We start from the raw sequence: 25,908 nt of genomic DNA, 5'->3' as shown, positions 1-25,908 counted from the left end.
GTTTGTTTTACTTTACTCTGAAGCATACATCCTGTTTTCAAAGCAGTGGCACAATTTATGGAGATCAGAAACAGCTTGCAGATATTGAAGACCAACTCTTTAATTCTTCCACCACACAGAATGGAAACTGTTGTGAAGTCTTGTATCTTTCTCTGCTTACTGAACTGTAGTTTGACAGAGTAGTAACAGAAAGTTGAGACTGTTATGCTGTGATTGCTGGATGGAAATCTGCTTTATGCTTTAGGGCTACTGCCCTAAACTGCAAGAAATAATATTTCAGATGAGGCAAAGCCCTGTGCTGAGTACTTAAATAACTGAATTGTATTTACTACTATGGAAGAAGGAGAGGGCAATAGGTTTCCCTCAGGAAGAACACAATGTTCTTGTTTGTTTAAACCCTGTGGCTCCTTCTTCAGAAGTTAGATTCCCTCCTTGGATGATAAAAATGTAAATGTCAGTGCATCCACAAAAACCAATCACTTTGTTAAAGCTTAGATCCAACGTAATACACGTTTCTCCCCACTTCTTGTTTTCAGTAACTGCATCTCCAAATATTTTCAGATGAAGTAAACTGTGTACACATGGTGAGCAGGGGGTCTCTAAATGGCCATTATAATGGCTTCAGAGATGTGTGAGATTGCTGGATCGGCTCATTGTTTTAAGGGACAAGTGCACTAAATACATAAAATGCTTAAATAAGATTTTTTTTATTTCAAGGGAAAAAAAGATAGTTAAGGACCAGGTTTAGATACTCTTATATAGCTTACATGGGATAATACTTTTTCTCAAGTAATTTTCTTTAGTTGTGAAATTTCCTATTTCTTCTGAGTAAGCATAACCCATGGTGGCAGAACTGTGTTTTGAAGGATCTGTGCTGCTGGAAAGCATTCAGATGTTTTTCATGCAGGAAGTTGTGTAGCGAACTTTGAACGATCATAAAAGATTCACAATTAAAGGAAAACAGACGTTAATTTCTCTGAGAAAGAACTCAAGGAATGAGGACTGGTCAATGAGCCATAAAGTGGGTCAGCCCTAAGATCCCTAAAGGTTAATAAAAAGCCTCTTCTTGAAAAAGATGAGGAAGGAAACTAGGAAGAATGTAACTGGTGCAGAGCTAAAGGCCCTTGGGGGGGGGGAATAGTAGAGGAGGAAGGTGTTAACAGTGGGTTCTAAAAGCTTAAGGGAGAGAAGACAGGATAGGAAAGATCCTTTCTGTAGAAGTCCACTAGTGACTGCAGGGAAAGAACAAACAGTTATTTGAAAGGGGTTTTATCTTTCACTTGCAAGTGAACTTTTTCAATTGTAATGGTCTTCTTGTCTCTTCCTCCTCAAAAATTGTATAAATATGCTTCTGACTGCAGATACACAGGTACAACTGTGTTGCTAAATGAGAGAGTGTGAGGGATCTTTCTCCTGCACTGGACCCCTGAGCATTCAAACTGCTTAAGCATTAGCTGATTTCCTGCCTGCTCCAAATGTCTCTTTCCAAGGCAAAACAAAGGGAGGGTCTGGGGATGGTTTGCTTCAAAGACCATGCTCTAAAAGTCAGGGACAAGCCAGAACCAGACTGTGGTTTTGGCCCTATCTAGTCTTCCAAAAGCAGCACAAAGGCTTTGCAACTTCATATACTTGAACATACCCCTGTGTCGCAGGCTGTGGCATGTGACGTACCTCAAGTCTTGTGCTGTAACTAAACCATGGCTGGACTGCATAACAGTAGAACAGTTCACTTTATTTCAGACACTGTGAAGAGAAAAAGTTCTAGGGCTACAGCAGAGGTCATGGGCCAAATGCCATGTAGTGCGGACACAGCCAGTGAGATCTGGGGGTTAGCAGTTTGGACACGATCCAGTCCTTGCTACTTGGCCTCAGGGATCACACCCTGTCCCTCGTTTAACTGGGAGTGTAGACTACACAGAGTTTGTTCTCAGCACTCTCTTACAGAAAAAAATAGTTCCTGCTTTTCTTGCTCCTACCCTGTCGCTTCTCCAATGAATAAGATGTTGCATCAGTCCTAGTGTTTGCAAATAATGCCTCTTTTTTTTCCCAGGGGGAGCATGATTGTTTATGTGCAGAGTTGCTTTACTCCAGTTCCTCATGTTTTATTATTGCTCTGTGACAAAACCACAGTGTTACATCCTAGGCTAAAACACTAAACTCTGGGAAGAAATGAGTGGGCCACTGTTTATATTAGTCTGCAGATTCCAAGTGAAATGAACAGCAATATAAGTCCATGAGTCAGGCGGAATAAATAGCTGTAATTCATGGAATTACTCCTGTTTTTATGGTTCTGGACAGTTTCAGGCCAGGGGAAAGTTCAGTCTTCGCACAGCTTTTTTTGGTTTTTTTTAAAAAGAAAGGAAGAAAAATGTATTTTCAGCATTATAGATGCATGGTGTGTTACAGCCAACTATATGCGTTATGTCCAGCTAACTTAAACAATTTATATCCAAGATGACAGATTAGGCCTTCAGATTAAAAGAAAAAAATACAGTGGGTTTTTGAACTTGCATATGTTTAATCTAAGAAATAATTATACTTCTAGGACCTTGGAACTAGAATATCAACTCAAGTTACTAGAACTGGTTACCCAGCAGTTCTTACTAGCATCTTGTGTGGAATGATCAGCAGAATTGTCACACCAAAATTTTGCCTGTTGACGATGTCGTTGGAGTCAGCCATCCTCAGGCAAGCTTTTGATAAGAAACATTCTAGTTTGAGGTGTATGTAAATGCATGCTCACTCAGCAAATTATCTTAAGGTCACAAATAAATTTCAGAAACTTGTAGGAAACTTTGGTGTGTGGTTTCCTGAAAGCAGAAAGCCTTTTATGTAGCAAACTTTGAACAGTTGCTGAGGAGATGTGAAGAAACACATGATCTTATTTTGGATGGAGGAATTGTCCTTTTCAGTAAACCTTGCCCAGTAAAGAAATAATTTGAGTAACCTCATTAAAGGAAATTTTAATATTTAGTATTCAATCTGGCCAAACATAGACTTGCATATCTCCCTTTATGCAAGGTTTTTACAACTATCTTTACATGTAAAGATGAAGGACAATCTAATTTTGAGACCATAAAATTAATAAGAATAGGTATTATCTTAATTAAATATGTCTTTCCTTATCCAGTCTTGTTCTAAAAAACAGTAAGTAAATTTTTGGCTTTTTGCTGCAGCACAGCATCATATACCCTTGTCGTGGTTTTACCCCAGCTGAGAGCCGAGATCCACGCAGCTGCATCTCTTTAAAGGAAAAGGGAGGGGAGGGAGGGGGGAGGGGGAAGGTAAGGTAGGGAAAAATAACAATCCAAAACCAAAAAAACCCAAAAAACCCGTGGATTGGGATAAGGATAGTTTACTAGAGTAGCAGAAAGATAAAATGTAACAATGCTAACAGGACTTTAGAGCAAAAAATCTATGAAGCTGTTGATACACAATGCAGTTTCTCACCGAGCCCACAACTCAGGCCGTGCCACCCAGAGCCGTCCCCGAACCCGACCGTCCCCCAAAACCTGCGTGTCCTGGAGCCGCCCTGCTCCTCCTCCCATCAGCCCCCCTTTATACTGAGCATGACGTAACTGGCATGGAATACCCTCTTTGGCCAGTTTGGGTCACCTGTCCTGGCTTCATCCCCTCCTTTCTCGTTAATAGGGAAATATGAAGAACTGAAAAAGTCCTTGACTGCTTGACCACAACTAAAAACATCAGGGTGTTATCAGCACTGCTTTCATTTTAACACCCAAACACAGCATTCCATCCGCTGCTACAGAGGAAGTTAACTCCATCCTGACTGAAACCAGGAAAACCCTGAAGGAAAATCAGTTGCTCTGTTTTACTCACAGCTGTTGAAGATAATGGTGAATTTCACTAGCATAGGCAATGGACTCTGCTTTAGAAAATCAGTATGAGAAATAAGTAGTTTTCCTTATTAAAGAGTTCATCCAATCATGATGGGGGTAAAGGAGTTAAGTGTCTTCTCTAAATTATCATGATTATTTGGACATGGATGTACTCTTTTTTTTCTAAATAACAATTGTTGCAAATTGTATTATTCTATCAGACAGAGAACCTAGGCAGGGTCAGGCTCAGTGAGGCTGGTGCTTTATAGGCACAAGGAGCAGATGTGAGGTAGTAGATTGGTTGTCACTGTAGAGACTATGCCAGTATTTTGGTCTTTATTAGCTCATTTGAATGTTTGTAGAAAAGTTGATGCTGAGCTTCTTTCATAATCACTTGTTACAGAATTTCTAGCCACCACTATCATCAGACCAGTGCTTGGCCTCTCTTATTGATCACTGTCTAGAAGCTTTGCTGCTGGGACTTGATGCAATATCCTTTTTGTGTGTTCTGTCCACAACTGAAATTCAGTCATTGCAGTCAAAATCTGGATCCCAAGTAAGACAGAATACAAAATTTATCAATGCAAAATTTGGTTTGGGTGCAAATTCAATCTGAAGCAATGATTTATGAGATGCATTAAATACCCTCTCATCACCAGAGTGCTAGTGGATGTATTTTCCCTCCATTCTGAAATCTGACACAATAAGAGATCAGTGGGTCAGAGTAGATAGGAGGTTAATGATACCTTTTCCATATCTGCCTTCCTGTCCTGTTCAAATTGGTTTTCCACATGCCATTCCCATTGTTTAGAAAACAATGTTCCTTTATATTGTTTTTTGCATATATAAGAAACTGGTCTTACGTTTTGTCTTCCTGTTGGCTGTTTGTTGTTTAATAGACCTAAGTCAGTTATTGCACAAAGCTAAAACTTCTAGATAATAATAAAACAGTAGGACTTGGAGTAGGTGTAGTAGTTAGTGCTGCACTGAATATTTAACAGAAGATTAATTATATACCTTCTTACCCTATTACAACTCTCTTACTGGAGAGAAGTCCTGGTTTTCTTACTTGATTAGAGACTCTGTTCTTGAAAGGCAGCAAGCATTAGGAATTAAGAAGGATGTTGATAAAATATGGAAAAAAATAAAAAGCATCCTACTTTTCATGTGGCCACATGACAAATGGGAGGTTTGTAAGACTGCTTTTTTTTTTAATCTAGCCAGTTTCCATGATGCTGATATTTTTCTGTTCAATTTTCCATTCAACTTTTCCTAGGATATAAACAGGGATGAAGAAAAGTGTTCATGCTTCTGTATAAACATAACTTAATTGCATAACTTCCTCAAATATTTTTTTTTCTGTCCTTTATTAATATAATTATCAGGTCTAATAATGACACATAGAAATAGATGAAGGTAAGCCTAGAAATGTCAACAGTCTCTCTTAGCCCCATAGCTAGGAAGAGCCTGAAAGATGCTTTTTCTTCTGTCCTTCTTGCCCTGCTCCAGCCAGTAACTGATCTTTTACTGGTACGTACCCATTATATCAGAGCAGTATGTATCTTCTGTACTGACCAGATCATTGGCCAAGTGTTAATGAGTCCCCATTCTTGCCCAGCTGTTCTCTAGGACAAGATATGAGTTCACAGGTAGGTTGGCCTTTTGTTGCCCTGTAACATATCTGCATGAGAGAAAGTGAAGTGATTCTGCAATGTTCTGTACCCTGCACAAATGTAGGTACAGTATTGCCCTCTGTGTGCATTTCTTGAGCATTTAACAGTGCTTCAAAATTAGACTCTCTCTGGAGAGAGTGCTGGTGTAAGATTCTTGTTTTTATTTGAAGTTGTTCTCAAGTTGTGTGACTTCCATAATGATACAGGCACGTGTATAGTTACAGGGGGAATCACATCATGTTCCACTCTAATGAAGAATGAACATTAAGTTCCAAGACAGAGTGATTTAGATTTGTGATGCTCACTCCATGATCTTCCTGCAAGCCTTGCTTTTTGCTTATGACCCTCTGATTCCCATGACCCTGTGTCTCTAAAAAATGTTGCTTCTCAGCAGACCTCAGTCCTATTCTTTCCTGTTGTTATCACAAATGCTCAATTCTCTCCAGTGTATTACCACATGGTTACTCTGTCTTTTGATGATCCATCCACTAGAATGGTTTGTCATCTTTGGACAGCAGATCATCATCATCAGGGGACCAGGGTGTTACTTTCTTTTGTCTAGTCATGTCAGCAAAGAGGGGACACACCTTTTCTCTTTTAATAGACCTGAGGTAGGGCTTGAGACTCTCAGGAGAGCCACAACATCTGCAATCCACTCTTCCAAATCTCTTTGCATATAGGCAGTGGAAGCATTCAAGTATATGTGCACGTATACCTGTGAGTTAGTTATTGTAGTACTGTGTGAACACAGAAACTCAGGTCAGCGTTGGTTAGGCTGTCTCATCCCATGATCAAGTACAGAATTATTCCTTAAATTCTGTTGTTTAGTAATCTGACCAACCGCAACTCAAAGCTGTCTGTTGTGCTGCTTCCACTATGCCTAATCTATGATATTTCTGAAAATAGACCCCATGGTGAGGAAGCATTTTCTGATACTTGGTTTCATGGCTTTTTAGTTATTTTGATCTCCTGGATACCTGTACTGTATAATTCCTCCATATGTTTGGTAGCACTGTTTAGAATTTGAATTGAAGACACTCTGTATCTTTAGATCAAATCTTCTCCCTGTTATCATTTAGCCAAGTACACATGTTCTGTTCTTTAACAGTTCCTTGTATGTCACTCCCTCTGGTCCTCTGATCTTTTTTATTGTTACAGAAAATTCACCACTGAGACATCTCTGATCTCACAAGCAATCTTTGGAAAAACAATGTCATTATGTCCCTTTAGAAAATGTCACTTCTTTCTAACACAATAAAACCTGCTTATTTGCTGTACACAATCTCAGTGGCTGCTCTGGGATGCTACTGCTTTGTCAACTGCTGTCATATCTGATTTACGATCCATTGAAAATGTGTTGTTCATCTTGGCATTTACAAGCTACATTCTGTAAAACTTTTCTCACTGGTGTGTTAGCTGGTGGTATTCCACTCTACATCTGAATCCATCTTCCTAAATCTTGCCAAATATCTCCATTTGGGTTCATGTTAGCAATGAGTATCTCTCAACTAATTGCATCATATGTAAGCTTGCTTTTTGATCTCCTCAGGTCATTATTGAAGATACTAGAGAGTGCAATGGAAAGTAGTATTTTACTCTTAGACCTAATAATCCTCATTGCTCTTCACAGTGGGGGCTGCATACAAGGTAAACTTACTCAACCACAGTAAAACATTGCAATCCTAAAATAGACTAAACAATCACAATAGGCTGACTAAGGGACAAAGGATTTACTGTGACATGGCTATCACTCTGTCTTAAACCTGCAGTTGTATATATTTAACTGTTCAGCCTTCAAATCAATTCCTAATTTACTACAATAAGATTCTGCTTCCCAGTGGTCCTCATCCTCCAAATTCTGTGCATAATACTAGGAAATCATGTGGATCTGACAGGAAAACATTACCCACTGAAAGCTTTCTTCTTGTGTGTATGTCCTTCTGATTAAGGTTGGCTTTCATATTGAGGGGAAGTAGGGCTATGGAAAACTTCAAGCAGTGAAGTAGTGACATTTTTACATTGTGTATATGGGGTTCTGGAGGTGTTACGGGGTTTAATTTAGGCTTTCTCTTTGCTGTGGAGCCGTATTGAATAAGCACATCTTGCCTTTAGGTTCTGCAAGTATGGAAATAGGCTTATGCTGGAGAGAGGAGGTTACAATGGGAGGATGATTTTGTGGTGAAAGCAGCTGGTAGTATTCCAGTGTATATATTCAATGTGAGTAAGAAGGTACAGTTTGCTTAATTGCTTGTAGTTTGTCTCTATTAAATGAGGAGAAAGATACCTCAGCTGGGTATCTTGAGGCATCTTTGTGGATATGACTATGCTCAGATATGGTGAAGATCCAGCCAAGAGGCTACTCTCTTAGCATGGTTAGGTAGATCGTCCTGAAGCTACTGTCTTGTAGGCTTTGAAAATATGGAGGGAAGTTGCAGGTGAAAGTACAGGAGGGGTGTGGAGAAAAGACTTGTCTTCCTCTCAGACCACCATACTACTTATTTCAGTGGCTGTTTTCATTGAAATATAGAATTGTCAATAGTTGCTAGTGATAATAATGGTTTCTCTGCTTCAGGTAGGCAAGCTGGAGCATGGGAGGTTCCTCATGAATATAAGGAGAAACCTCTTCACTGTGAGGGTGACGGAGCCCAGAGAGGCTGTGGAGTCTCCTTCTCTGGAGACATTCAAAACCCAGCTGCACATGTTCTTGTGTGACCTAATTTAGGTGATCCTGCTCTGGTAGGGGAGTTGGACTAGATGATCTTTCAAGGTCCCTTCCAACCTCCACAGGACTGTGATTCTGTTATAGCTCTACTCTGCGATGTCTTGTGCTCTTGCAATTCCCCAAATGCAAAATCACACTTTATTTAAGAAAAATAAAAAGGAGTAGGTGTTTAAAGAAAAGTAAAAAAGCCATGTTAAAAGCATGTGGGTAATGTTTCAGTGGAAATATCATGGTACATACTTTACTGGACAAGATTTAATCCTTAAACACTCCTGTCTTCACTTTGAAACTTTGGATATATTTCATACATTTTTTCTATTCTTCAATTGTTTCTGAGTGTTTCTAGAGAGCAGGGCTAGGCTATAAAACAACAGCATACTTCTTTATGTGCCTCCTATCATCAGTGTGTTTTCATTTGTGGATTTTTCCTTTAGTTTTATAATCAAAGGCAGCTCTGACATTGATGGTGTTTATTTATGAACCACATTTGAGTGTATTTATTAATTTCCCCCATGATAGTAAGGACCTGGTGTCAGAATGATTTCAGAAGACAATAGCGACTCATGTTTTTGGTAGTTGAGCTCCTCAGCCGCTGCCATACTGCTGGAAGCTGCTGGAGTCACTTTGCGTCCTCCTTTCCCAAACTAGCGCGGAAACCCCACCGCTCCTGGGAGAGCCGTAGCTTTGGAAGCGGCTATCGGGGGTCTACAGCCCCGCACCGATTTAGCTTCCCGAATTTCTTAGCCCGAAAGCCTTGAGCCTCCCCATCCCAGCGTCTCCAGAGCGCTCCCGAGACACCCCCCGGACCCCAAGCCAGACCCAATGTTGCTTTGCCCCCGCAGGCTCAGAGGCGGCCGGAGAAGCCCCGAGCCGGGAGCGACTCGCTCTCCCCACACCACCCCCACGCCCAGCTCCGGGCGGTGGGAGTGGGCCCCAGGGGGTCGAGAAGGCGGGCGGAGCAGTGCGGGGGGCGCCCTGGGGGGCGGTGGGGGGTCCGTCCTCCCCCTTCACCCCCGCGCAGCTATTGGTCGCGTCTCTGCGCCCCCTCCCGTCGGCCCGGCCGCCCCCTCTGGCCGCACTTATAGCGGCGGGACGGCCCTGCCGCGCCGGCAGCCGTCGGGATGCGCGCCGCGCAGAGCTGGGCGCTGCTGGCCCTGGCGCTGCCCCTGGCGCTGCCCGCCGAGCGGCTGGTGCTGCTGCCGCACGGCGTGGAGAGCGGCGATGCCGCCCTGGAGCACGGGGACGATACGTGGTCGGCGGCGCTGGAGCTGAGCACGGCGCTGCGCTTCTACGGCTCCACCGTCCGCTCCCTCTACGTGAGTGTGGGGCCGGGAGGGTGTGGGGCACCGCTCCGGCTGCCGGATGTTGGGAAAGGTGGCTGGGGGCTCACCGGGGGGGGGGGGGTTTGTCGCCTTGTCGTCGTGCTGCCCGCCTTTGGGTTGGTACGTGGTGATGCTTGTTGGGTTTCACGTCGGTTGTGCGAGTGCCGCGGTCATGGGTCTTAATTGTTCTAGTGGTGTTCAGTCAGGTATCGGACCGTGCTCATTCCCTTCTCCTAGTGCGGCTGTTGCTGACTCTGCGATGCGCGCGGTCTGTGGAGGCAATGAAGCATTCAGTAGGATAGTAGAGGGAATGTAACCCATTATCGAGAGCGAGCACCAGCTCCACGCGCCTTCTCTGTTCTTGCAAAGGGGTGTATGTCAAGCTAAGAAACATCCTTGTCGTGGTTTGTGTTTTGTGCTTTAACATGCCAGAGTCAGAAAACTGAAGTTATGAGTGTCTAGCCAGCAGCCTGACAAGTCCAAGATGTGCATCTCTTAGCAATGAAAATGCTATTCTGCACCTTAAGGTGATCAGATGTTCCTTGCTCAAGGGTCTCTTGGGTAGAGGGGAATACACATCCAGAGCAATTGCAGGCTTTGGGCTGCAGGCAGACCTCAACCATGTGTGCATGCCTCAGCAGAATCTGCATCCTGGAGTTGTGTGTGCATGTTTATAGCTGGTGGAGGATGTTTGAATTATGAAGGTGGGATTGAAAATAAGTTGTCTGGAGCAGAGCTGCTCTGAAGTAGTTGGAAAAAACCGTTTAAAATGGCAGCATGTCTTCAGAATGCTGCAAGAGCATTGGCTGTTATATCATTGCCTCTTTTCCCCTCATCTGGGCTGGCAGTTGAAGATGCTAGCTACTGTATTTAGAAAGGCCTTAGTAGGGAAGGCCAAATGTGTTCAGTATGTTATCTGATCAAGTTAAAACCCACCTCCCTGCCCAGTTAAACCAATGTGCTTTAGCATCATGGGTCTAAGATGCAACTCTGGGGACTGATCTACTTGGAGACTCTTGGGGAATTAGACCTCCATGTCAACTCAGTCATTCAAAATTTCATATAGTTCCATGTACTTGAGTCCAGTTTATGGTTATTCACTAAAGATTTAACATGCTTGTATTGTATTAAATTATATTAATGCTGGTGATGAAGTAAGTTGTGCTATTTTTTGTTGTCTACACTGTTCCTACCTAGAAAAATTCTGAAATCACATCTGAAATCCAAATTTTGGAGGGATTCAGGTTATGCCCGTGTGGGAAGTCTATGTTATTAACTGAGGCAGGCAGAGATGAAGTAATTCACAAGTATTAAGTGCAGTTCAGACTTCAGTTTGACCCTTAGTTCATTGTCTTGTCATCCATATTCTAAGTCTGGTCACTGATTAGCCAACCCAAGTAAAATATACACTTTTTGAAGCACGTACATATTCTTGAAAGATATCAGGACTGTGTATCCAGTCCCTGAGAAGCAAAGATAACAAGTGAGGTGTCAGATAAGTGACAGAAAAGAGACAGTTTTCAAAGAGCAGTAAATTGGTTAACAACACTCGGTTTCTTTAATGATCTTGTCACTTGCCCATGCCATAAAACAGGAAAGATTCAAGTCAGTTTTCATCTAGAAGAATACCCATATAAAGGCTCTTACAAGAATCACTGTTAGAGCTCTTGCAGCATGTTTACTCAGTACTAAGGATGGACAATTTTAGTAGAGGCAGAGTATGGATGTATCAGTCTACATAATGCACAGAGACTTAACTTGGATTTTATCTGTTACAAGTATTGCAAGCCAGAAGCAGGGAACAAATGGTATGGGAGTAGGGAAAGGGGGAGTATACTTGTTAAGGAAAGGTGCTGAGCAGTCTTAAAGGCACGTTCACAATACACAGTATTACTGTATGTTGGCAGTTAGTCCTTATTAGGGTCTATGATGTTGTTTAGTAAGCAGAATTTACCAAAGTATTGCTAGTATTTGTAGGAAATAGTATCAACCTGATACAATTAACATGTATCACTAGAAATACATCATAATACTGAAAGGAATTCCTGGATCAGATTTTGAGTTGTGATGAAATATGTCTTTCTGTATGGTTCATCAGAATAATGTGATACATTTTTGAGTGCTTGTCTTTTGCAAGTTTTGCCTTCAAGGAGCTGAAATTTACGTGGGTTCTCTATTTTTTCCAACAGTTGGAAGCTGAGTTGTTTGAGTTAGCTCTAGTTATGAATAAAAAGGCAAGGAGTTCCGAGGAAGGATTGTTTAGTATCAACTTGACATAAAGTCCTTGGCAACAAGTATTTTTTTCTTTTCATAGAAGTGAGATCTTTTATTTACTATAAGTGGAAACAGACTTTCACATACTGTAATCTTTAACATGGTGTTTTCCTGTGCAAGGTTTACTAACATTGAATCCTATCACTAACTCATACTGATTTATTTGTTTTAATGGCACACTTTTTTTAAGGCTCCATGATGGGGAAAAGCTAAAGGATTAGGGATTACTACCTTTTAGGGAAGAATTAAGAGTCCTTTAAAACAAGCTTGGATCAATTTGTTAATAGTTACTTTTATTAATGTCCTAAATTAATAGTTGATCGTATTTATTTTAGAAAATTGGGTTGCTTAAATTCTACTGTCACTTCATTATACAAATAAATTAAAATTTTCTAAACTCTTTTACTCAGAACTTTTCAAGTCCTCAAAAAGCCTAGTAACTGAATCAGGAAAAAACCCTTTCAAACAAATGAGGTAAATCTCTGTTATGCTCACAGGGATACACGTTTTCTTTCAATTTAAGTACTTTGTTCTTCCTTCTCCTCCTTGGTTTTTCAGGGTGGACCTATAGTAAAGCCTGTGTGATTTGTTCTGCTACAAACCACAAATGTATGTTAACTATGTGTGTAATCCAGAAGTTTAACGTGCTAAAAATACATCAGTGTTAGTTCCTGTCAAGTTAAATAGTATTATACCCTAAAAGGAAAGATGTACCGTACAGCTGGTCCTCAGACAACGCCCACCTGAGGCTTCTTTTTTTTCCCCCTTCCCTTTGACAGGAATGATACTTTAATGAAACCCAGTACTTACTCTGAATTACTTCTTTTTATTTTGGCGTTCGCACTGAAACTTGTCTGTGTGACCTTAATAGGAAGAGGGTAAAGTTAAACCATTCTATTCATCATCTTTGCCATTATAAATGTATTGTTAAATCTGAAAGCTAATTTATTTTTTTTTTTTAGTCATAAGGGACTCTCTTTACACTAAAAATCTTTTTGTAAAGTGAGCAGTTTGTGTACTTATTCTTATTTAATGGCTTCCAAATGTTTTCTGGGTGATGGAGTACTTGCAACCAAGCATTCCCTTAACATTTAAAATGGGACAGTCTTACTTATAAACTACAAACAACTGAAAAGGGGGTTGTCACTTTTTCATCTCCTTAATAAAATTACATGTTATGTGTAAGTTTTGTAGCCAGATAGGAAATGAGTGGTTAGAAGCATGCCCCTTAATAGGTGAAAAAAGGAAGGCCAAATGTTAGGTAGTTTCTTTTGGTCTCTACTTTATTCTGTAGTATTAACTAGTCCTGATTGTGTTTTCTCTTAATGTTATTTTAATCTCTGCCATAAATGGGGGACCATGCAGCCGCAAGGCCTGCGCATACCAAATCTGATGGAAGAGCATGGAATTTGTTTAAAATACTTCAAACACCAGTCATCTCTCACAAGAGGATTTAGAGTGGGAATAGGGGTGCTTAGGTACAAAAAGTTTAAGCAAGGAGAAGAAAGGGGAGAACTTTTAATTTACTTTAAATGTATTACTTTGAAAGTAGAGTGCATCTGCTTGCTAAAATGTCTTAATGCCCACCATCTTTCCTGCTGTAATCCAGTGGTATAGTGTAATTAGTGGCTTTTAATTCTAGGATAAGTTTTTTAACGTTGCTTTACAGGGATGAGAGACATTGTCAAGTGGACAGATGGTTCTGGGAATCTTTCTGGACTAGATTTGTTGAAGGTCTGCCTGCAATTGCAAGGTCTAGACTGGGATAGCCTAGACTGTCTTTTTAGTTCTGTATTCCTAAAATTCATAGTTCAGTGTAGGATCTGTGGCCACTGTGAAATCAAAAATGATTAGAGAAGAAAAGATTAAAACATCCAGCTGCTTCTCACTATTAACATGACCTGCCATTCCCATCATGTCTGTGCAGATTATCTGCTGCTTATGTATCTGTTCATGCATAAAGCCAACTTACCATTTTTACATGATTTAACTTTTTTAGTGTATTTTACTGTAGCGGCTAATGAAATTATACATCTGCAGAAAATACAGTCAGCATATGGCAAACCATTTTAAAGTAACTTCTGATATACCAAAAGAGCTGTTTGCTCAGTTTATCTAATGGTTCATGCCAGCCATTATCAGTTATATACCAAACTGCTTGACCACTAACCTGTGGCAGTGGCGTGCTCTGATCCCTTGGGTAGCCAAAGCAGGGTTCAAGGTATAGGTGTGTGCTGTATGTGGAGGAGTGATTTGTAGCATGAGTTCCTGTGATACAGTTTTTCTGACTTGCTGTATGTAGTGGCAGTAAAATCTGGACTGCCATTAAAGGAAGTTGCCAAGGTATGTTGCCAACATCCCTGACAGGGTTGCACAAACCACAATTTCTCTGTGTCTTGAAGAATGTATGTTGTACTGTCCTCCTTGTTTCCAAATGTGCATAGCAGAAAAGGGGAGGAAAAATTTGGAGTCAATGAGAATGATCAGAGGCTGGGAATGGCTCTTACACATGGAATATGTGAATAGGCTGGTCATCTTTATTCAGCAGAAGAATTTATGTGGGGGAGAGACCCAGCAGGATTTGACTGTATGGCCCAGTACAAAAACTAGGGGCTATCAAATGAAACTGGAAGCCAGATCAAAAACAAAAGTAAAGGAGTCCTCAGGTTATGAAACACAGAACTGTGGATTTCCTTTTTAAGGGATTTTGTGGATACATAAAGTTTATATGTGTTGAAGTTTATATGTGTTTGACTTAAAAAATACGTGAAGGAGACCTGCTGAGGATGAATAAACAGTCAAACCACAGGGAATCCCTTGTGGTTGGAGGAGTATGTGCTTGTCCTTCTCTTGTTCTGATGAGTCTGTAGTCTATCAGGTATTGTTGGGGCCAAGCAACTGGGCTAGATGTCTTGCGGTTTGAGTCACGGTGCCACGCTGACCCTCTTCCAAGCATTCAGAAAGATTGTGTAACATTCTGAACATCTTGACCACGAGAAAAGATCCAGCAGCAGTTTGTTCCTCTTGGACTTGCAAGAATTCCTGTGAGTGAGGTAAACCTGTGAGACATTGTAATTGTAGTTTCACAGTTTGTGGTGCCAGTTTTGGGACCTCTGTCCCTTTCTGAGTCATGTGCATGTGTGGCAGCAGCTCCAGAGTGCTGTCTGGCTGCATGCAGGTAGTCAGATGTGTTCTGTTATCAGGTTGTTAGACGCTGGGAAATGCATTTTTATGTGTCTAGTTCATACAGTGCCATACAGATCTGGAAGCAGGGCCAAGGACAAAGAATGGTGTATAAACAGTTTATGGGCTGCCTCAAGGCCTGACACCTGTAGTCTTGCTGCTTCTGTGTGTGTGAGGGGCAGTTCTGGTTGAAATTGATGGAAATTAGAGCTGTCCTGGCCAGGCAAAGAGAAATCTGTACATCTTGCAGGGTGATATTCACCCAAGCTGTTACAATATTTATACATGGAGCAGTGTTTTGGGTGAGCATCTGTATGTAGACCAGTTCTTTGCTCAGAAGTCCTGGTAGCTTCTGAGGCAGTGTTGTTGTAGCAAGGAAAGCTCAACTGACCCACTTGTCCTGACTCCCTAACTGGATTGTTATGGGAATGACATAGCCTGTTGTATCATGACGTGTGTGTGGGACAAGACAGAACTGTTCAGTTTCTCCCACTCACCCCCCACCTCCTTTTGCCTTATTTTTTCTTTCCTTTCCTGAGAGCAGCTTTTCTTAGGAATAGGCAGCTTTCTAAACTGTCCAGTTTCAGCATCCTCCTCTGCCTTAATTCCCAGTGGGTATGCTATGACTTTGATACAGCTTCTCTGTAACTCACTCTTGCTTTACACCAGGTAAGAATTTAGCTTGTTTGTTAACCAAAAAAGTAACTGTTGCAAAGACTTGCTTCATTCTTACCTTCCCCAGTCATCCCCTTGTAAAACTGCTCTTCAGGAAAGTAGCAGCTGAAAGTGAGAAGAGGTTTTTGACCATCTGGAAGGGTGTGTGCACAATTTCTGAGAGACTCAGAGTTGTGTTGGGTCTTTGGTCTGAGAGAGACTTGGAAACTTGTGAAATGTGTTGATTATGTATATCTTTGTTAGAAGAGGCACTTGGAGCAAGTGTCAGAGACTTAAATAGCTAAAATCTTTACTGCGGGGAAGGGGCGGGGGGACGATTGGTCTATCCATAAAGTAGACCTCTGAGTCTGAGCAACTGAAATCCCAGAACTCCTGACATGGGATACAAAACCAGATCTTGAAGATACTTTACCAATACAAGATGAACTTTCAACTCTATCTATTTTGGAAATGTAATGAAAAATATTGTCATCTAGACCACATAATTGTGTGGGAGAGCCATATGAACAGTGTCTATCTAATAATTTTCACCTTTTTTATTAGGTAGTCACTAATGGAATTATAGCAGTGAATGAACCTTCAAGTGAAGAAAAATACCTTGGTCAATTCCCAGTCAGTTTTGGGGCTATTGCTCCTTTTATGGCTGACCTGGACACAACAGATGGACATGGAAATGTGTATTACAGAGAAGATTCATCTTCAGAGGTCTTGCAGCTTGCGTCAGACTATATCAAAAGTGGTTTTCCTGAGACTACTTTTGATCCCAGCAGTGTTGTCATTGTGACGTGGAAGCTCGTGGCTCCTTACCAGGAACCTGGAGAAGATGAGGCTTTGGAAGGAAAGGTGAATGTTGATCAGTGCTTTAAGACATGTTGGGCATATGTTCAACTGAAATATAACACCCTAACCTGTGGTTTTCAAGGCTTCAATTCCTTTGTGTTAAAATGAATCCTGTACAGTAAAGAATGTATTTTGTTGTTGAAAAGGCTGTAACAAAATAGGAGTCTTTGGAATTTTTAAATTATTTTACAATTCAAAAGAAAATGCTTGAATCTATATTAATTTCTTTGTTTTCCCTGACAACTCTTTAAATGTTAAGTGTGATGTGTTAATAACTGAAACAGTAGGAAGTCCTGCCCTCCATCTGTGCAGTATAATTGAGTTGGCTTGCATTTTTCAATAGACTCTTAAGCCATGTTGACACCAAACTGTAAAACCTGATAGGTGTGTGGACTAATAGGAACTTCAGACTGTGAATCCCTTTTGGATGTTGCATTCACCAAAAGGTCATGTTTTTTAGATAACAGTGAATGAAGAAGCAGTTGGAGGTTACTTGCAAACCTTTTCCCCTTTTTAAACTGTTAGTCGCTATCCTGCCAAGATCTGTAACTTTGTTCACCACAATTATCCCATCTGATGAGCCTGCTCACCACATACAACATCAAGAACATTACCACAAATTGGAAAATCTTATTTTATCAAAGATTAATTTTTGTCTAACTTGACACAACCATTGTGTTCACTGTAGTGGTTCTGCACAACGGTAGCAATGAATAGCTAATGTCTGAGGTGTTGTCTTGGTGGTTTCTACAGTATGTAGGAGCCTTCCAAGAGGAAAAGACACAGACAACATGAAATCTGAACCCTCCTTTAAGTGTGCTGTTTACAGAATTTTTCTGTTTAGTCTAGCACACTTTATTTTAAGGGGATGATATAGTATCCTATGCATGTTACAGTACTTAGAATTGTTATGTTTTAGGCAGCCTCTCTGGCCTCTCTCCTAACAGATTAACTTATCTTTGATAATGCTTTATTTTTAAAGTTTATGCATGCTAAAGCTAAGACTGCTTTAGCAAAACATAAGGTTGATTTCTCCTAGTAAGTACATGATGTATTATGTGTGATGGAAATCGTAGTTTTCACTTTGTGATTTTTTTTTTCAAGTTACCCAGTTGTCCACTTTGATTATTTTTCTGTGAGTAAATGGATGTTCATTTTTTTTTTCCACAGAGAAACACATTCCAGGCTGTTTTAGCCTCTTCTGACTCCAGTTCCTATGCTATTTTCCTTTATCCAGAAGATAGCTTGCAGTTCTATAGTACATTCTCCAAGAATAAAGATGGAAAGATTCCTGCTATGGTTGGCTTTAGTCAAGCCTCTACAAACTACTACTTTTGGGAAAAGCCAGGATCCTACAATGTCATTGCTAATGATGAAGACAGCATTAGAAACCTGCACAAGTATGCCTTTTGGTTTGTTTAAACTGCTCCAGAAAGCATCAAGGAGTTCCATGTTTTTCTTAACTGTAGCATGAGGCAGTATAAGATCCTGTTAACCATTTCATGAGAAGTCACAAAGTCTGTCACTGATAAATATTCCTCTTGAGGTATAGGAGAACTTTGGTCTAATTTATCAAGTCCATAGTTCCGTTGTCACCAGTAGGAACTGCTGTATACTTAGTCCTTTTAAAAATAGGACCACTTAAGACTTTAACTCTTTATAGTCTGTACTGGGCAGTCTTTTTTTGAAATAAAAAAATCAATAAAAAGGAAAATGAATTAATTAAAATATTCTAGTAAGTATTAGCAAGATTTTTGTGTCCCAAATATCTCCTCCTGTTCCCATCACTTCGAAATTCTCAAGAAGCGATTTCTGGGTGTAGAGAAAAACTGTTATCCAAATTGTCGAGGGCATCTTATAGTTGAATAAACTGTACCTGTAGATAGGTATGTAGATAACTTGGCAGTTTTGCCCTGATATGTCTCAGTAAAGACAGAACATTTTATATAGAAATACCACACAACTTGTGCTCATCATTTTGATTTGTCCTGTGCTTTTCTTTGATAGAAGCAGCAATGCTGGGAAACAAGGTGTCTGGGTGTTCGAGATTGGTAGCTCATCGGACAGCATTGTGCCTGCCAAGATCAGCTATGTTTTGGAGAGCCTAGAGGCCGCTGAACAAGACCAAGAAATTACTTCAAAACCATTTTTGTCAGACTATGGCTCCACTGAAATAAGACAGCAGTATGTTACCAGCAGCACAGACAGCACAGAAGAGGATCAGTATGTTACGTATAGTGTTCCTCAGTTAGCTGCAGAAGACTTTCTGACTTCACACCAAGATGTAACAGGAACACCTTCAACTGAGTCTTTTTACAGTCATCAAGAGTTCCCCACAGCAAAAGCTCCACCTCGCCAGTTCCACGTCCAACAGTTTCCCCCACAACCACCCCAAGTCATTGATGTGGAAGAATTTGATGAAACTGGTATAGGTAAGATCTTTTCTACAGCTTGGGTACTTCTAGGATGGATAGGCCACAAAAGGAGATGTGCGGTGTATTAACTACTAAAGGAATAATCTGTTTCCTTCTCACTACCTTTGTACCTGAATATCTGGACACATTTAATAAGTTTGTGTTATTCATCAAGGCAGTTAACTCGGATGTCACCTCAGATTCAGATCTTACCAGTCGGATAAACTAGTACCCCAGTCAAGCTCCCAAGAGAGCACATTTACAGTCTGTCTGTGGAATCTGAATTTCTCCTAAGGAAAGCTTTCCATAGGGATAATCCTATTTCTAAAACTGATGCATTCTTAGCAGCAACTGATTCCCCCTTCTCTTTTGCCCAGGACTGTTGTTAAAGGTATGAGTTTAAGTTCAATAGCTGCATTAAGTGGCTGTTCCTGGTACAGATTTTAAGATCACTTCTACTGAAACCTAGCTTATTTCCTTTCATAGAAGTGTTACAGATTATAGGTGATTTAACAAGATTTGGGAATACAATTAACTGCTATAAAAAATTGTTGGTTAGGTTTTCATGGCCTGAAGTTCTATAAGGGTAGGATTAGTGATTCTAACTTCTGAAGAAGTGTGTGGAAAATTCAGATCAGTCTGACTGCCCAGATGCTAATTGTTCCTTGAAGTAGACATGAAGATTGTTATCTCTATGAAATAATGGGGTAAATCAATTAGGATTACAGGGTGTATCAGTTGGTGCACTGTCTTGGGTACCATGTGATGTGTTTTGTTCTGAATTCGGAGAGTCTCGTTTTTGATTTGGTTTAGAAACAAGGACAGATTAAAATTATTGTGTATTTAGTTTCACCACCACAGTTCAACTGATCTGTATTAATATAGATCTGATGAAGTCAATAGAATTAAACCATTTTCTAACATCTGAAGCCCTGATAGTTTCTGCAAAATAGACTACTTGCAATTGCAAGGTTAGTAAAAATCAATTGTATTTATTTATTTTCTTTAAAGAGAAAATGAAAAGAAACCAACTAATCAAGTTAGCCTGGAGATATTTTTAAACTAAACCAGGGATATGTGAATACTGTTGTAATTACATGAAGCACTAATGTCTGTTTTCATTTTCTACAGTGTTTCGTTACCACACAGATGTCCAGCAGACCTGTGCTAACAACCGCCACCAGTGCTCTGTTCATGCTATTTGCAAAGATTATCCCAACGGATTTTGTTGTAGTTGTATTGCTGGTTACAAAGGAAATGGCAGACAATGTGTAGCAGAAGGTAATGGTTTTGAAAATTGGGTACATATGCAGTGATTTCACATGGCATTCTGGAATGAGACAAACCTGTTTTCAATACTAAGAGAGATGTGGTTAAATACTTCTTGAAAGACTTACCTCTGAGATGTGCTGAAAGGTATTTTAAGAAGCAAGCTATACTTTCTAAAATGGTGTGTTTTTTTGAATGAAGCAAATTATTTTAGGTATTCAGTTATGTACATTATGCATTTTGACATGGCTTTCATAAACTCTTATGTTAACTGACATAATTTAATAGGTAGTGTAATGTGCAGTGTTTGTTGCTAGAGGTTCCAATACATTAGAATCTGATTTGGTCCCCATTCTAGAAAAGGACAGTTCAAAGGGGATGAACAAATTCATTTTGAACATCAAAGTAAAGAGCATGGCTCCTCTTTGTCTGACTCTTAAGCTTCTTTACTAAAGAGCTAATCTCCAGATTTTTGTTAGATACCCATTTAAACTTTGGTCCTGTGTAAAATCCATAAAGGAATTTCTTATGTATACACTTCTAATCCTCATAGTGACTCGACTCAAGTATATAGATGCATTTCAACAACTAAAATAGCTGACTGCAGACTTTGTGTTTGAGGCAGGAAAGTAAAACCTACTACTTAGCTCTTAAAATTGAATTTTCCAGGGAAAGAAAAGAAGGATCTGATGATAATGGAATTTGAATTTGCACATAGGAAATTAAATACAGAAGAAACCCAGCAATCCAAAATAGCTGCTTCTATAAAACACAGTCATAAAATGGTCAATAATTTTGAGTCAAAAAATAGAATAGGGTAGAACAATAGGTCAATTATTTTAACACCTAACAGTGTTAGCCTTCTAATAGGGAATGGACAAATTTACACTCAGTAAGTATTGATAAGAAGTGTGATCTTCAAAAGAGTTTTCTGTGTGCCAGTTACAGTCAGAGAGACTGTAACAGCTTATTCTGTTTATAGAGTTATCCTTGCAGACCAAATTGTTAATTAGGACAAAGGACATCTCTTCAGGCATTTTGGCCACTTAGTCATCTGTCTAACAATAACACACGCATGCACGCACGTAAATGCGTAAGCAGATTAACACAGTTTGTAGACAACTTCCTGTCTGTTGAATTCACCGAGCATTTTGTTTGCCATTTATTTCAACACTAATGTCCTTGAGGAGAGGGAATGCTCTGAACACATTTCTTGGAAAGTCTATGAGAACTGTCATCTAGTTCTGATGTACTGTATTGATTTGCCAGGTTCTCCTCAGAGAGTCAACGGGAAGGTCAAAGGAAAAATCTTTGTAGGAAATAACCCCGTTCCAGTTGTATTTGAGAACACTGACCTCCACTCCTACGTTGTGATGAACCAAGGGCGTGCCTACACTGCTATCAGCACAATCCCAGAAGCTCTGGGGTATTCATTACTGCCTCTTGCCTCTATTGGAGGCATCATAGGATGGATGTTTGCCGTGGAACAGCAAGGATATAAAAATGGATTCAGCGTTACTGGTAACTTACAATTTAAAATAAGCATAACTGTGTTATGCTTTCCTCTGTCTTGAGAGAAAAGAAATGTGTATTTAGAAGCAATAGGGGATGAAAGCAGATTTATTCTGAGCTGCAAATGGACTGCCTTGTAATCAAACTTATCATCATTTTCCTTGCACTGTACAGATATTGGGCTTTTTTAATTTACTGTCGGTGCACAAGCACCTAAGTCTGTTAGAAAGAAGAATGGCTTGGCCTGTTCCTGTGCAAGAGATTATTAAAAAGAGTCTGATTTTTGGTACAAGAGCATACGGTGCCACTGAAAAAAAGCTGCCCAACTGACTGAACCAAGGGAGAAAAAGAGAGAGAGAAAAAGAGAAATGAAAGTTTGACCTCGTGAAGGTCTGAAATTCTTAACAGAAGCAATAAGATGCAAATGATTCTAATAACTAATTCGAGGGAACATCAGTTCATAATTACAACTTTTCATGAGAGTTTTGAAGCCAAATCTGGTTGGTTGTAGACGTGAACTCAAGCTGTAGATCCAATCTGTTCTCCTAGAACATGTGTTTCTTAAAAATTATGCTTTACAACCCTGTACTATGAATTTAGTTGAACATAACCTTTTGGTTGGGGAATCTTTTCGATCTGGTGTGTTTGAAGTTTGTTTTGGAATTTGCAATGTACATTTCACTTGGTTTTGATTTGGAGGCAGATGTACTGGATTTTTTTTATTTTGTAACTCACTGTATCCCTAATGCAGGTTTTCTCTAAAACATACAGCTCCTTTGGCATTTTATCTTGTAGGATAAGGCCTAGTATTATTAGCTTTGGAATTATTTTATTTTAAATTTATTTAAAAAGGCCGTCTTTCAGGCTTACTTGCAATTTAGCATGTTTAGGACTAAAGAAAAGCTACCTTCCTTGCAGTATCAAAGGATGTTATCAGTACACCTCTGACAGTTACCTTTGTAGAAACCCAAAATAGTAGCAATTATGCTGCATCAAAGCTTGCAGACAATAGTAATGTATTGAAAAGAAGGAATCAGAAACCTCTGTTAAGTGGTTTAACTAGTGCTGTTTCTTTAGGTGGCGAGTTTACACGGCAAACTGAAGTAACTTTTCTTGGCAACAATGAGAAGCTGGTTATAAAGCAGAAATTCAGTGGAATTGATGAGCATGGTCACCTTACCATCAGCACAGAAATGGAGGGCGGAATACCTGAGATCCCGTCGGGTGCATCAGTCCATATAGAGCCGTACACTGAACTCTATCACACTTCGAGCTCTGGTAAGGTTTCCTAAGGGTGAGACTCTAAGGAAATGCACGTTTCTCAGAGTACAGAGTAAGACAATCTGAAAAAAAAATATTTTATGCCCTCCTTAGGGAGCATGCTTAGGACCCTTCGATTCATAGAAAGTTGCTTTTTGCATTGTAGGAACAGGTCCCAGATGAAGGCATATTTTGAATGGGACAATGGAAATATTTCTGATCTTACTGAAAAAAAAAATGGAATTTAACTTTCTCTGAACTGATGCTTGCAAAACGTTCCATTTCCATTGGCCTTTCTACACTGCTGATGACAGTCATACAAGTTGCAAAGCCTTTTGTTGTGTCCACAGCTCTTCTGCAGGAGCTGTGCTGGTGTATGTATAGCTTTTTGTGGTAATATCATTAAGTGGGTTTTGCTCTTGTTCAATGAGATTGCACCAGCCAGCTGTTTACCAGTATGTGTCATGTAAACTGCATCTTGATTGCTGTGCGTTGTGTTAGTAACAAGCATTTTCAGTATTATTTGAGCTGAATTTGAGCAACTGGCCAGAAAATTAGGAGCCTCTTAATTCCCTTATCAGTTTCCTCCATTGTCTCTTCAGTACTTCTCCTGTGTCTCTCTCTCTCTCTCTCTTCCTTATCTCAGGCTGAGATTTGGTAAGAGAGCCAATTCTTCATTTCACTGTTTACAGGGGAATCTCTCTTCTTTTGCTTTCTTCTTCCTGGATAAAATTATGGGTGTTTCAACACAGCAAAACCAAACTGAGGTTGAACTGTTGTTGCTGGCCAGCCAGCAGTAGAAGCAGCAGCCTGTGGTGTACCCAGGTGTACGTGAATACTGGAGAGAGTACCCTTTGCTCCAAGGGCACACTTTGATTGCTAGATAGCTAAAAATGATGTATTTGCATTGTCACTGCCTTATATCCATTAACGTCTTGCTTTGGGAACCAGTGCTGACCCCGTCTTGCTGCTTTGCCTGGTGTAGTGGAGTGTGAGGAGGAGCTGGAGGCAGTAGAAAATTTCTGCTTTGTGCTGAATGACTTCAGAGTTTTGGAGGCATTGTTTGGGCAGAGCATGCTCTGCCTTCCCTGTAGAAATGCTGTCCCCATGGAGGGGTGCTCAGGGTTGGAAAGAGGTATCCTTCAGACTCTGATTTATCAGTACTCAAACAGTTACGGCATATTTGACAGACCACTACTTAGGCAGAGACCCAGCTTTTGCCAACTGTTGCAAGTGGCTTGATACAGGTATTATGGTGTCCATATGAAGAATAATGGAGTTCTGAGGAGCTTTCTGTTGGTGAGAGGATCCTCAAGACCAGATCTGCTTTGAAGGTTGTTGGTTAGAATTTTTCACAATGTAGAAAGTGGTTGTGAGACATAACAAGAACTCTGACATGCATCTTCTTCAGGACTCCAAAGCCAATAGACCACAACAAATGAAAAGTGGGTGTAATTTGGTGCTGGTGAGATGGTTTTTGTCCTTCAAGTTTACAGATAGATTATGTAAATTCATATAAAGAAACATCTGAGTTAGGTCCTGAGTTGAATTTTCCTTTCTTTGCCTGATAACCCCCAAAGTGAAGTTAAATTTTTAAAATGCCAAGATAAATTATGACTCATTTCTCAAGGCTGTTGTTCCCAAGAAATGTGTAGGCCCAGTTAAGTGCCTGTTCCTTTGCATGGAAATACATCCACTTTCAGAGCTTCTTGCCTTTGAAATTTCTATTTACATTACTCAGCCTGTATCCCAAGCCTACAGGTAGCATGGCACAGAGTATTTCTGCTCTCTGTTCTGATCAGCACGTTTGTTGCCGTGTTGCAGTGATCACTTCATCGTCTACCAGGGAGTACACAGTGACGGAGCCAGAAAGGGATGGGGTTGCTGCCACGTACACGGGCGCCTATCAGTGGCGACAGACCATCTCGTTTGATGAATGCATTCATGATGACTCTCACCATGCTGCTTCTGCCACTCAGCAGCTCTCAGTGGACAGTGTGTTTGTCCTGTATAACCGAGAGGAGCAGATCCTGCGATACGCAATGAGTAATTCCATCGGCCCCATCAGTGGTATGTATGAATTGGAAATCTTTCTCTCCTCTCAGTAATGGAGATCAGGCTTCTATATTTTGTTTTTAGCCTGCCTTAGCTGGTTTAAATTAATGAGTTATATTAATCTGTTGCGTTAGTCAGTAGAAGTCTGGGTCCTTCAATTAAGAAGAGAAATAGGACTGATGAATGTTTGTGTTTTCACTTGGGTAAGAGTTTTTAAGTGATTATCTCTTCTTGAAATTCAGTGGAGTTTGTAATTTCTTGAAGTACTCTCAACACACCACCTTGCATCTATTGCTGCTCAGATAAATTGAGTATATAATTTATCTTTACCTAATTTATAGTTGCTCTATTAATGATTTTTTTTTCGTATTGTCAGAGCAAAGGGTCAAAGAGGGGAATAAGGTTTGTCATTGAAAAAGCTAGCTTCTGTGATTTATCTTGAAACATGGCATTTTATCTTGGGAAGGTAGGCAGCCCATGAAGTGTACTTTTTGGATGATTTGTCCAAATTTGGGCTAAAATCAGAGAAAATGCAAAGGAACAACTTGAAAATGTGCATCAGATAAGTGTAAGGACCATGCTCACATTTGTCTGTTACAAAGATGAAGTTCTAATAATTAAAATACGCAAACCAATATGTTAAGAATTTGCATTTAGAATCTAGTGTCAGTGGCTGAAAGATGCATTGCCTTTGTCAGCCTTGCTCTTTAGAGAGGCTTCCATGGCTTCTCTGTTGTGCAAAGTAACAAGGAACACAGGCACTATTGCCATGTCTGAGATTCATGTCCTGTGTATCACCTGCAAGTCCCCTTCTTCCTGTGCAAAAAATTTCCTTGTTTCATGTGCACTGCAGGCAGTATCTTTCTGGGC

At 40.2% G+C, this 25,908-nt stretch overlaps 1 protein-coding gene across 1 annotated transcript in view; it reads left to right on the top strand.

Moving 5' to 3' along the window:
• Positions 1-9,355: 9,355 nt before the first annotated feature.
• NID1 (nidogen 1) overlaps positions 9,356-25,908 on the top strand; it is a gene marked incomplete at its 5' end in the record, with an annotated part of 46,505 nt that continues 29,952 nt past the window's right edge. Inside the window, 8 exons of the mRNA XM_084260990.1 lie at positions 9,356-9,550; positions 16,232-16,531; positions 17,699-17,928; positions 18,536-18,960; positions 20,074-20,223; positions 21,481-21,732; positions 22,801-23,001; positions 24,808-25,053. Coding sequence (XP_084117116.1) covers positions 9,356-9,550; positions 16,232-16,531; positions 17,699-17,928; positions 18,536-18,960; positions 20,074-20,223; positions 21,481-21,732; positions 22,801-23,001; positions 24,808-25,053 — 1,999 coding nt within the window. The remainder of the gene's footprint in view (positions 9,551-16,231; positions 16,532-17,698; positions 17,929-18,535; positions 18,961-20,073; positions 20,224-21,480; positions 21,733-22,800; positions 23,002-24,807; positions 25,054-25,908) is intronic.

This window comes from Gallinula chloropus (genome assembly GCF_964237585.1).
Source record: "Gallinula chloropus genome assembly, chromosome: 3".
Taxonomy (NCBI): domain Eukaryota; kingdom Metazoa; phylum Chordata; class Aves; order Gruiformes; family Rallidae; genus Gallinula; species Gallinula chloropus.
Note: the sequence above shows the minus strand (reverse complement) of the source record. Positions and strands in the feature narration are given on the sequence as shown.